The 12,940-nt window shown below is 42.9% G+C and overlaps 1 protein-coding gene across 1 annotated transcript; it reads right to left on the reverse strand.

Annotated features, from left to right (window-relative positions):
* Window positions 1–603: 603 nt before the first annotated feature.
* On the reverse strand, window positions 604–10,731 carry tada2a (transcriptional adaptor 2A). Its single transcript, XM_071914629.2, has 15 exons — window positions 10,660–10,731; window positions 9,920–10,026; window positions 9,763–9,822; window positions 9,538–9,629; window positions 9,142–9,299; window positions 8,166–8,254; window positions 7,720–7,792; window positions 7,523–7,586; window positions 6,114–6,157; window positions 3,633–3,743; window positions 3,079–3,150; window positions 2,160–2,292; window positions 1,635–1,678; window positions 1,166–1,245; window positions 604–1,045 (listed from the first exon to the last, which is right to left on the reverse strand). The coding sequence occupies exons 1-15, from the start codon at window positions 10,682–10,684 to the stop codon at window positions 860–862; spliced, it is 1,338 nt and encodes a 445-aa protein (XP_071770730.2). The 5' UTR covers window positions 10,685–10,731; the 3' UTR covers window positions 604–859.
* Window positions 10,732–12,940: the final 2,209 nt, after the last annotated feature.

Here is a 12,940-nt window from a genome sequence, read left to right on the forward strand (position 1 = left end):
CAAAAATGCTCACAAGACAGTCAACTCAGCAATGTCGCGGTTAAATTATACAACTGTGCCATGAGACGAGATTCATAATGAGCTTCTACTGCATCAGTCATCTGGAAACATGTGATCAGTAGAGGGGAATCCATGGTTAATGCTCTTGATTTCGACTGCAAACATTTAAAAGGAATAATTGTGCTCCGGCTGCCCTATTTTTCACTGTACACAATTAAATTTAATTATAAACAAATCTCATTAAAGAGAACATTCACTCTGTATAATAGCTTGCAGATTTGGAAGGTGGAACTTATTCCTATTGCAGAGCTCAAAGCTGCTGTTTGAGCTACGGAGGATGAATACGCTGGGAGTTTACAAAGTTGTTTTCTGGCCTCACAACTGATCCACTTTTTCTGCTCTTCTTCTCTCCTTCTTGCACCCACTGTGTCTCCTGCTTGCTCTTATCACAGGTGCATTGAGGTCATTTGTATTGTTTTGGATTATCTGCATCTTGTCCAAGCCAGGTCTGCCTCAACAATATCTTAAATCCCAGTAGGACAAATCTGGTTAAAGATAAAATAACACAAATATTTTTACAGAAAACATTTTATTACAGGAGAAATAAATACATCCTCATTTTTATATGGGCTCCTGCTTTGCTGACAAAGTACTGTACAAAGAGATTAGTCATTTTTAATACATTTAAGACACAAAAAGACCTTACAAATGTTAAAATATTTCAAAGAGGGGGGCAACAATGACTCATTTTACGAGACACAGGCGCACAATTTTACTGTGACAACATGAGTATAAAATGACGTGTAGCACTAACTAGAATCCAATCATCCCTGCAGTCAAAGCAGAGACTCAGGCTGTCCTAGGCCTTATTAATGTAGCCCTCCTTGATTAGAAAATCGTAGATCTTGCGTGTCTTGTTGACGTCGATCTTGATCAGCGCCCGGGCCTGAGCCAGCCGCAAGCCGCCCTGCCGCCTGCACTCATTAAGCAGGGCCTGCTTATACTCCAGGTAGGCTCCTGGTACCAGCCGCACCACCTGGCACAGCTACAGGCACAAAGCGAATATGAGGGTTACACAGACACAGTGGCGTTTGGAAAAGATATTCAATGTCCTACTTTGGTCTTTCTGTGTGACCCCTTGGGGACAGAGGAGAGACAGCTGTACCTCTTTCTCCCGCTCGTCGAGCTTCTCCGTTCCTGGCAGTCCGGTCAGGTTGAGGGGAGGAGCGCTCCGCCTACCTGTTGCTGTAAAACAAGAATTCAGTAACAGTCATACAACACTCCTCTGTTGGTCTACACCTCTGATAACATAATGGCAGCTTGACAAAATCCAGTTAATCCCTTTGCTGGAAGGGACGTGGGAACAAATATTTACGCTGTGCAAATTGTGTAAATATAGCTGTGTGGGAGTATGCGTCCCATTTGTGCACTTGAGGTTAAGAAAAAGGCAGCAAATTTGAAAGGGAAAAAAGCAAGAGATAAATATGCATGTTCGGGTCCTATTTTTCGAGTGTATTTACGGAGGAGCGTCTCTGAGAATACATTAACGGGCCTGTGCCTGGGGCCATGCCAAGAAAACAGAGGAGAGGGAGCGGGAGGGAAGGTTGGAGGGGGGTTAGACAGAGGCTTCATACCTGACATGGTGATCGTTGTGACAACAGGAGTGATGCCAGCATCTCTGTAATCAGAGGGAAGAGAGTCATCGTCACTACAGGCTTACGCACACACACACACACACACACACACACACACACACACACACAGACCCCAAATACACACAGCGTGTCTGGGCTTTATTCACTACTCTCACTCTCCAGGATCCTCATCCAATGAGAGGATGAATCATCGCGCCGACTAGATTTTCTAAAGGTAGGATAATTAGTAGAACTTGGATAAAACCCAAGGACAAAGCCTTGGATGAAAAGCGTAATAACAACAGCAGCGGCACACTAAAAAAAGACTAAAATTATTGTTCAGGCACAAATCGCACGTAAGGAAGAGACTGCGGTGGAAGTGCGATGCACAGCAATACATATGTCCGCTCTATTCATCTCAGCATGTCCGGTGTTGAGTGTGATGACAGAGGTCAGGCTGTCTGAGGCGGCGGGGCGTCACCGGCCCCTCCATTACACGGAGGGTAAAAAGGAGCGCGCTCTCACATGGCAGCCTGTTTACTGAGCCACTGCTGGCAGGCCCGGCCGTCCTGGATGTACTGCAGCACGTCACACAGCATGGTCCTCTTCCTCCGCTCATCCTCCCGCACGCGCTTCACCCGCTCATACACCTTGGCACCTGACAGCGGATACACAGGGAGGTCAATAGAGATCACAGGGGAGTTTTCAAAACACTGGATTAAAAAAATAAAAAAATAAAAAAGGTACAATTGTTCCAATGCAGTTCTTTAAAACCTAGTACTTTTCCCTTTCAATTTGTGAGGGCTGGGTAGGTAGAAGCAATATGCCCAGTCAGGGTTGTGACTAATTATCTGGAGGTCCTTGTGGGTGGGTTTAGGTGGGAAAACATCCTTTTGAATAATGGGTGTGTGATGGGGTGGTTAGGCTAAAGGGAGAGAAACCGTTCTGGAAAATTTACCAAAATAAAAGGGCAAAGTGTATCCTCAGTCTATTATTCATTACCCCAGTTGTTATCTGACATTATTCCAAGAGTAGCCTAAAGTAGAGCCAGTATTCAGTTGTCCCTTATGCGTCAACAAACTGTAGCCAAATATTTTAAGCATCTGAATTTACAAGGAATTTGTTTGTTCCACTGTGACTCATGGACTGTCACCAAGACCTGAATGCCAATGTTGTTTCAGTGCAGGAAAGTGCTCTTTTAAAAGGGAGCATGCCAGAAGCTTTGAAAACCCCATATCCCAAAAACTATTCACTGACAAAAAAAAACTTGGCAGACCGGAGAGCTGGTGCTGCAAATGGCTGATTTCAATAATTTGGATGTCGAATCAAAAACAAGATTTGAGCATACGCACAGCTCCAGTCTGAATATGACTGTGATGTGATTTAAGTCAGCCAACTTTGAATTGGAGCCTTAGTGTGGTGAGAAAGGTCAGGTGGGACTCACTGCAGAAAGACTTGATCCCTGCTTTCCTGTACTCCTGCAGCCTGCGGATCTCTCTCCTCAGCTCAAACTCCACTGCAAGGAAAGGAAATGGTGGCAGTTAAACCGAGACACACCCATACATCCCATTATAGACAGACAGAAAGACACTTGAACTCTTCCACCCTTTAGATCTGAGCTCAGCACATCCCAAGCCCCGGTCCCAACACTGGGTCTAATTCAGTGAAACAGTGTTTGCGTCACTCAGGCTGTTTTCGACTCTTTCATGATAACAAAATGTTAAGTCGTGCCCCAAACATAAACAAGCTCATGTCCATGTGACACACATACACACATATTGAGAGTGGACTACAATGAGGGCAAGGGCTAATCCGACAGGCTTGTTATCATGGTGATGAAAATACCTTTCCCAAGAAATTAAAAACGTGTTGTCTTGTGTGACTGTCATCTGAAATGTGTAGGCAGATCAGAAGGAAGCTGCAAAAACAATTTACTCTGCTTGTGACTGTACAGCCTGTGCATGTATTAATGCCGTGTGCATACAGCCAAATACTCACGCGCGTGACTTTCAATGAATTTGTCATGTTCAATGGGTCCAGCCACTCTGGCAAATCGTCTCATGACATCATACAGCTCCTGCACCTCCTTTGGGTAGCATCGCTCCAGTACTGAGAGAGAGAGAGAGAGAGAGAGAGAAGGAGAAAAGGAGGGAGGAGAGAGAGAGAAAATTGAGTAGGCAGTGGATATGAACACAGGCCTAGTGAGTAAAAGGAAGAATCCACCCACGGATACTCTTACACTGTTAGATATCATAAATGTGTGATGTTCAACGTGTTCCAGGAGTTATTTTGTGATGATGTGTTGTAATTTAGTTGTTTGCTGTACCCACTTTCCCTCAGCCTGCCTCGTCTATTTCTACTCTAGTTAGTGATTTCCTACATTTCCCAGAATTCCTTTCAACAACCCCCAGAGAACAGCCATTAACTTGTTGCTTTCAGTCAAAGGTGGGCTTATAGGCTAGCAATATTATAAATATTGCTAGCTAGTCAATTAGTTTGTGAATAGTGGGACATGTCAATGATCACAGCCGCGCCCCTTACTCAAAATGCATCATGTCTTGTGACTGCATTGCATTATGGTCTATTGAGGCTACTGTCGGTGGAGAAATTGGTATCTCTGCCTCTTCTACAATGGATTTCTCCCTGAATTATTGTTGAATGTTGGTGCAAAATGGTCTAGAAAGAAGCCCTCGCTCTTTGATTCTGAGGAACTGACACCACAACCTGATGTTTACTGTTGATGTTTTACATTGTTGAAAATTGTTCAGCGGTCAAACCCCATTGCATCTGCATTGGAAATATCTTAATGTGACGTTATGTTGTCTATGTTTGGCCAGTTATTGACAACAATAAGAAAAATACAACAACAAAATCGGCCCAGAAATGCATCACCAAAAGCTGTTTTTTAAGTGTTCGTGTTAAACAGTGCTGATGTGAGTCGATTTTTCCGCACTGGTGCATTGCATTATACGGATTCTTCTAAGTGTAGATAAGAGCGTTTCTGAGGAGCACAACAGGGAAAATGTATTAAAATATCACATCCAGTAACCTCTCTGCATCAAAGAGCCACCCCAATGAGGCTGGTAACAGTCTAAACGCTCCCCCGATGAGTGTTCACCACCACTTAACTCACTCTACCCCCCCTCCTCCCCCCCCAACAAACACACGCTCTGAAGGGCTTGTTGTGCTCGTCTCAAAGCATCACCAGTGTTGCTGAGTAACAGACAAGTGTCAAAGCCAAAGAGGGAAGCTGTCGCGGGGTTGTGAGAGGAGCGGCTCTGTGTTTCGGTCAAGTTCCAGGCTTCTGTATCCATACACTAATTAGCAGCCACCATCTCAGTCTGGCCACTCAGAAAACATTAAGTCATGCTCTGTGCAGTATAGCGAACACACTGAATACAGGATACAGACCAACATTAAGCCTGCATCTCTAAGGGCGTTAGCCAAATCAACATAGACACGTTTTAATGCGTGGAACCACTGTGTAACCACTGTGTAACGGTGCATCAACACACTGATTGCAAAAAAGGCAACGGCAGCGGAGTTCAACCTTCTGCTGGACGAAAATACAGACTTGAATCATTTAATGTGACAAGCCCCCAAGGGACTTCAGAAAGACTACTGCCCTGCAACTACAATAATGCTGTTGGTCAAACTGCCTCCGGCAATTGCCGAGGCATGACACTGTGAGCCTCCCAGGCTTGGATACTGCTTCCATTATTGTGTGTGACACACACATGAACACACACACACACACACAATCTTTGACAGTCTCCATGACAACCAGTCTGCAGCTCCACAGCTACTCTGGGTTCCCTTTTGTCTTGAAAGACTGGAGAGATAAGCGAAAGGAGGGAAAAAGGGAGGAGGGCTAACTGGAGGCTGGAGGATAAATAAATAAAACATGAGGAGCGCTCTTCGACTCCCAAACCACAGCCAGTTTCACAGGGCAACAACTGGAGATAACAATGGGCTGTGCGGTCAGAGGTACAAAAAAAAACGAAAACAGGTTTGATTGGACAAATAAATTCATGGAGGCTCTTGCTGTCTGACCTCCGATGCATAAACCCAAGAGATGGAATGGATTACATTACTGGGCTTGGCGAAATCCAACCTGTGAGGGGTGGATCAATAAAACCTCACGAAGCCCCCACCTATCCAGTCATTAGACCAGCACCGTTCACTACATATGGATCTATTCATAGTCAAGCAATTATGCTGTGGCACACTCTGGCACACAGCCCCCATTGGACTATTCACAGCCTTGATCGTAAATACGAGCTCCGTCAGTCCCCACACTTCAGCTACCCGAGGGGCCACAAAGGTTAACGGTGGTTATTACACCGGAGCTGTTTGCACGCATGCAGCCATAGAAACGCAAACCCATAGCTGATCTGGCTGTTAGATATCAGATGCCTCTCCTAGTTGTTATGAATTCTGTAGCGGCCAAGCCCATGTGCATTTGAAAAGAGGACTCACTCTGGAATTTCCGCAAGTTGATCAGTCCATGGTCTCGGATAATCCTGAAAAAAACAAGAGATTTAAATGCCAGACTCATATTAATAGCCGCGATATTTCTACAAAGGTAAACTTGGCATTTACTGATACACAATTAACCTCGCTGTTACAGTTCATTAAATGATTAAGGTGTTGGAAAACCCATAATATACTGTCAACAGCAGCTAGGTGATATTTGTTGAATGGTTGTGGTGGTCTGAGACTCAAGTCAAATCGCCTGAGAAGCTCTTAGTGGGCTCCCCCATGAGTGCGCTCTGTGGTTCAGGGGTCACTGCTCAGGGTCTCTGCCCGTGTCACCAGCTTGGAAGCACTTTGACAGGCTACAAGCTAGCAGAGATAAAAGAGGGGGCATCGAAAAAGGGGGGAGCTACACAACACGCATGCCTCCCCAGCCACACATGCCATTCCACAGTGTTCGGGGTACATGACCTCGTTAAGGCTGATTTACTGATGGATGCATTACAGTAGGAAGCGGCTGTGTATGCCCAAGAATGACAGGCTGAGGGTAGAAGGGGTTCTCTAGACAGCTAACTGACTGACATGTCTAGAAAGCAGAGGAGAAAAAGGTTGCCAATTCAAAGGTCACTGGTTGTTAAAATGCTTCATCATATGGGGAGTTCAAATGTATACTGGCACACAGAAGACATCCTGCAGATTCAGAAATTATGCAATTTGTTAGTGGAGCGTTAAATTAAATATGTTTTTAAATTAGGTACCCTGAAGCCACAGAGATAAGTCACTGTCAAATCAATGCGTTTTATTTGATTTTAAAAAATGTGCTACATACATATTCTATAGGCCTATTTCTGACAAAACCTTTGACAAGGTGAACGCTTTCTACAGCCGAACTTGCAGTCAACTGCAGTGAAGATGCCGTCTTTCCTGCCAGCCTAAAACCGGGCAAAATGTCAAACCCATAGCTGGGCAAGAACAATGTTCACCAGGGGACAGACAGATTTTCACATTTTCAAAAATATTCAAGGCGTGAATAGAGGCTCCTGCAGCTTGTTTGTTGCACCTGAATGGACTCCTGTAGCTTGTATTGAGAGCTTTAAATAGGCCTAAATAGCCATACTACTGACTCTGTAACAGTCTCAGTCTCTCTAGTCTTCTTTGTCTGGTAATACTATTTTAACATAATAATGATGGTTTAGAAGTTATTAATATGTTAGTAATATGAAGTTCTGTGATTAAGGCGGAAGTTCACAATTGTTGACTACCTTAATCTTAATTTAGTAAGAATTGTATTTAGGCAATCAGAAACTACAAAATATGATAAATGAAGCTCTATAAGGACAGCACAGAAGCTTATAATGCCATCTATTGATAGACTGGGGTCATTACATGATAAAACAAAAAAAAAGACTTACTTCTTCCTGCGTTGTCTCTCCTTTAATCTTGAATGATATATGTCAACAACTGAAACCTTGAGTGCTGAAGGAGAAGAATATATATAAGACACAAGGCAGGGTGTGTTGTGTAGAGCAGTAAATGCCCTAATGTACATCATTCTCTTCCATTTCCTTTAAAAAGAAAAAGAAGGAGAATCTAATAAGATTCTACCCACCATGTAAGATGTCTGAATCATCGTCCACAAAGTCAATGTCTTTCAAGTCCCATTCGGCGTAGTTGTCAAACTCCTAGATGGGACAATAAAGGATGCTTTTCATAAACCGTCAGTTAGATCTAAGTCAAAGTGAAGTCTATATGGTCTGGTACTCTAGATAAATAGATAAATGCTCATATTCTAAGACACTTTATGAGTAAAGGGTAAGGATGGGATGACTCACTCACTGAGAGACAGCAACAAGGACATGAGTCAGAATTTCAATAACACTAGATGAGCCATCTAGTGGCCATCTCATGGCTTTATTCATGGCATAACATAAGGCACAGACTGAAAACAAAGAAAACATCTCAAAATTGAATTGTTTTACAATTTAGATAACATAAAAAGTTGAAATGCTATAGTAACACAGAAATGTTCAAAAGAAGACACAGCCATTCCCTCACCTCCATGAAGTCGGCCCTGGCAGGCATGTATCCAGCCATATCTCGAGACAGCACAGAGTCAAATGTGGGCCTCGGGGGATCGTCGGTGGCTGTGATGACAGAAATATGTGCACATTAAAATGTGAGTATGCATACAGCATCCGTTTTCTGCACTTTGCAAGCAAAACAAGAAATGTAATTAAAGCCTAAAGTGCACAAAGCAATGCATAAAGCAAATAATTAGCTAGTTTAAATTCAGGGAAAGCAAAAAAAGAGAATCTTGGAAACCTACAACTGTAGGTTTCTGAAGATTGTCTCTGCCTTGAATTTGCCAACTGCCTGTGCTGAATGAACATGCTGAAATGTTTGTCAAGCACTTAAACACTCTGACAGATGGAGAACTGAGGCAAGCTAGCACAAACTCCTGACTCACCAACTGCTTCATCCCAACTGTTGGGCCAGTGTCTTTCAGGAAGTGATATTTCACTTAGACTTTTTGTATGCACACCTTTCTATTGGCTGCTGTGGGGGCCATAGTCAGTACAACATTATTACTGTAATTTTAAATCTAAATATTGCAATTCCAATAAATATTGTGTGTTATTGTGCTGAAAGGACATGTTTTAATCGCTTTTTGGACTGTTGGAGATTACCGCTATGGCCCTGTGTGTGTGTGTGTGTGTTGGGCGACCTGGAGGTATGAACGCTCTACAGTGAAGTAGTGATGACATTTTCAACACAATCAATCATCATGGTGGCAGAGACGAGGAAAATAAGGCCCAGGTTGAAAATAACTGGAATTATCCTTTAATAGCGAAGGGAAATGGGGGTTGGCGACTGGCAACACATTTCCAAGGCAACTACTGCTAAAGATTGTCCGCTGCTGAACTTGTGAAGAATCACTTTAAGGATTCTGTCGCTTCTTAATCCTCCCATAACCTTTGTAACGGTTAAAAAACACATGAACATGAAGGAGGTGGATGATGTGTGTACTAACGTTTGAAAGGAATGGCGCTGTCTGCAGTGCGAGACTCTTCCGCCTGTCGGAGGCTGAGCAAGGTGGAGGAGAAGAGCGGGTTATTGATGAAGTTCTTCATGTAGTGGCTCTCACACTCCTCCTTGCTTTTGGTGCGCATCTGATATGCCACATCTTGCCTGTAGGAGAGAAATGGAGTTATTAGATATTTACCGTACAGCATTAGTTGAAAGACAGATATATAGTTTGTTAAAATAATTAAAATTGCCAAGGTCTATGAATAAATCCATTGGTTGTAATGAAATTCAACACACTAGATCTTCTTTACCATCAAGAACATGTCGTGCAGTACTTAGACAGCTTAGATGGTTCAATGACCAATTTCATTGAGTAAAAACAGACTGATAAAGGACTAACCAGTTCCCAAAGCCACAGTCCATAACTGCTTCCAATAGGGACATCTCCTCCTGGGCTGTCCATCCAGGTTCCAGTACAGGGAAGTCTGATGTCTGCATGAGGAAGAGGAGAAAGAAAGGAGACATGCTGAAAGTGTGTGTGTGTGTGTGTGTGTGTGTGTGTGTGTGTGTGAGAGATAATTTCTAGGAGGACAAGAATCATGCAAATTGCTTTTATTTTACTTACCATGATTTCATATCTGTGGTCACTCTGATGCTTCTTGTATTCAAATCCTCTGGTGAAACACTGAAACAAAGCCATTTGGATGACTTGCTCAGTCAGATTAAGCGGTCAGGGAATCAACAAGGGCTGTTATAATATTTGTACATTGTCATCGACTAACCTGAAGACATAGTAAGAAAGGTGAGGGTCCACACTCTGCACACTTGATGTAGGGCTCTGCAAGATAAGATGAGCAGCCTCTGCATGGTGGCTTATCGAAGGGATCATCTGAAACAAGACTCATGTTAGCTCATGATGACACAGTTAGGCTTTACTCAGTAACCACTTATACAGGACGAACTTCTAATTTCCCCATATATGACAACATTAGCTCACTCAGAAAATTAAAGGCTAGTCACATAATCAATTAAACGCGATTATTACAGCGGCGCTCTCATCTGATACGGCCTAGCGAATGGTAAAGCAAGCAACGCATGCAACATTATCAAGGCTAGCTAAGCTAACGTTCGCTAAGAAAGCTAACGTAAACATTAACAGGTGCTAATGCACTTTCTCAGGTTGAAATCAGACTGTGCCCGAACCTGACTGACATTAATATTAAACCAGCAGGATAAAAGCATACTAGAACAAAAGCCTTGACAACAGCGTACACGGAAAGGCTGATAAATAGTTATGTTTGATAGTAAATAGAGGCTAGCGTTAGCCAAGTTACCCTAAGCAACGTTAACACTAACAGTTTGCTAGCTAGTTAGCATGGCTTCATTTTGCGTGTAGTTAGGCTACAATGTCGAGCTAACCATCTTGAGTGCAGCTAATGTAGCTAGCCACTGATAATCTATGAACGGATCGGGATGTGAAGATTAACATTGCATTTAACTCTATGATATTATTATTACGTACTTCCAAAAGATGCCAAACGGTCCATAAGATGGTGCTAGATCAACAAAGCTGGTTGCAATCTACTTTTCAAATTTGACAAGTAAACCTGCGCACCAAGACAAAGCTAACCAAGTCGAGAATAATCGATAGTTTACTCTTTGGCCCCAGTCGGCCAAAAATATTTGCGCGTCCGCCAAACATCATTAATAATACTGTCAGGTATTATTAACGCTCTTTAGTCTCAGGCTGACATTATGCTGGCATGGCTAGTAATAGACCCATATGTTTGGGTTGCTATGCTGGTTATAGACCAATATGAGAGGCACTGCATAGAAAAAACTGCCATTATGTTGCTCGGGTTGTAGCTGATAGTTGAGTTGTAGAGTTTCTTAAACTAACTAACTCAAAATTGGCTATTGGACCAGAGAAGGCTACCACGTTTCCAAATTACAAGAAATTACATTGAAGTACAACACAGCTCTTATCTGTTTCTATTTTGTATGCTTCTTCTGCTTTGATTTTGGCACAATCTCTCAAATCTCACTGAGTTATCTAATGTTTTGTGTCAGCGAGTGTAAAATTGCACTATGAAGTTTAAGTGAATTAATCAAAGCCCATCCCATCATGTACTGCAGGGAAACAGTGACTGTAGTCATACTCCATCCTGCCACAGGGTGTTGATCTTGCACCAGTTACTCAGGGAAAACAATGGATGCAAACATCTCTCTCTCTCTCTCTCTCTCTCTCTCTCTCTCTCTCTCTCTCTCTCTCTTTCTCTCTCTCTCTCTCTCCCCCTCTACCTCTCCCTCTCTCTCTCCACCAGCTGGGGCATGTATAGGCTACATAGTATTAATGGAGAGATGATAGATATGGGACCTTGAAGAGAGATGTGAAACAGATATCTCTACAATAACAAAAACCGCTCTCTCTCTCGATGGCTTGACGTCCAATGATAGTAATTTTTTTTCCTCCCTAAAATCTATCCCATCCAGAACTGAACGTCAGCTACCCTGGCAAACAATAGCTGAGATTACTTTGGCTGCTGTTTTTCCCAAAACCCAAGTGCCGCCTACTCTGATTTTATTTCAGTCCAGAGCTGAGTACCATCTGAATAATTTGAGTCAATGAACAGTGGAGATGTAGAATTGAAGAAGTTAGTATCTTCCTTACTCAGACGGCTTTTCTAGACCAGTTTTCTGGTTTCTTAAATATTATCTCAACTATTTGTGTTTAGATTTGATTACCAGTGATTATTTGATACCAGGCTTATCACTTTACACACAAGTCCAGGTGAAACTTCTGATATTTGGAGAGGATTTTGGAGAGGATTTTTATCTCTGCCATTTGCATTTCATTCTTTTTGATGCACAGTTAAAAACCTAAACCTCACAGCAAAAAGCATTTATACTGAAAAACTACTTGTACACACACACACACACACACACACACACACACACACACACACACACACACACACACAGAGAGAGAGAGAGGTAATTGTCTGTAAAATCTACTACAGTAAGAGCTGTAATCCCATCAAGGAGGCTACAGTGAGGCTGCCAAACTGCAGAGAGGCCTAAACCTGGAGTGAAATCCTCTCCTCGTCTCTGTGAGGAGGATCCACAGTGACAAGTGCGTTCAGGAGTTCCTCCCCTGCACCCCTCTGCCTGCCCCCCTCTGAGCTTTCCACAGACCTTTGGGGAGAGACGCAGTCACCATCTTACCAGCTGCTGTAGGACATGAGAACCCAGAGCAGCTCAGATCTGCGAGTAATGAAACAGCGGCCTCCCAACAGACTGTGCACAATAAAAGGATAGTCGTACTGTTGCTCTCAGTGGAATTTCCAGCTCACTGCCAGAACACAGTTTGTTTAACAATCCTGTGAGAGCATTATGATTAATTTATCTTTAAGGGAGGAATTTCTCGATTCTGTGTGACAGTTTGCAGTACAGTATGGATGGCGTGTGGTGAAAGATATTTTCTTTAACCCATGTTTCACCCTTAACTAAGCTCACTGAGACTCTCAACCGCTGCATTTCAAATGAGAACTTATGTTTCTGAAAGATTTATTTTTATTGATGTTGCTACAGTAGACAGAGCAGCAAAAATTGCCAGGAAGCTGACGTTTGCTGCACCCCAATTTGTGTGCAGAGAGTACAGTAGCCTGCACATGCCTTTAATAAAACAAAATTCTCAGTGCAAGCCTATTTGAAATGCCGGAGTCGGCATATGTGCAAGCGTACTGTATAAAATCACATCTTGCCAGTGAATGCAGGCAGAATCCATTATCCACACGGAGACT

This window comes from Centroberyx gerrardi, chromosome 6 (assembly GCF_048128805.1).
Source record: "Centroberyx gerrardi isolate f3 chromosome 6, fCenGer3.hap1.cur.20231027, whole genome shotgun sequence".
NCBI lineage: Eukaryota > Metazoa > Chordata > Actinopteri > Beryciformes > Berycidae > Centroberyx > Centroberyx gerrardi.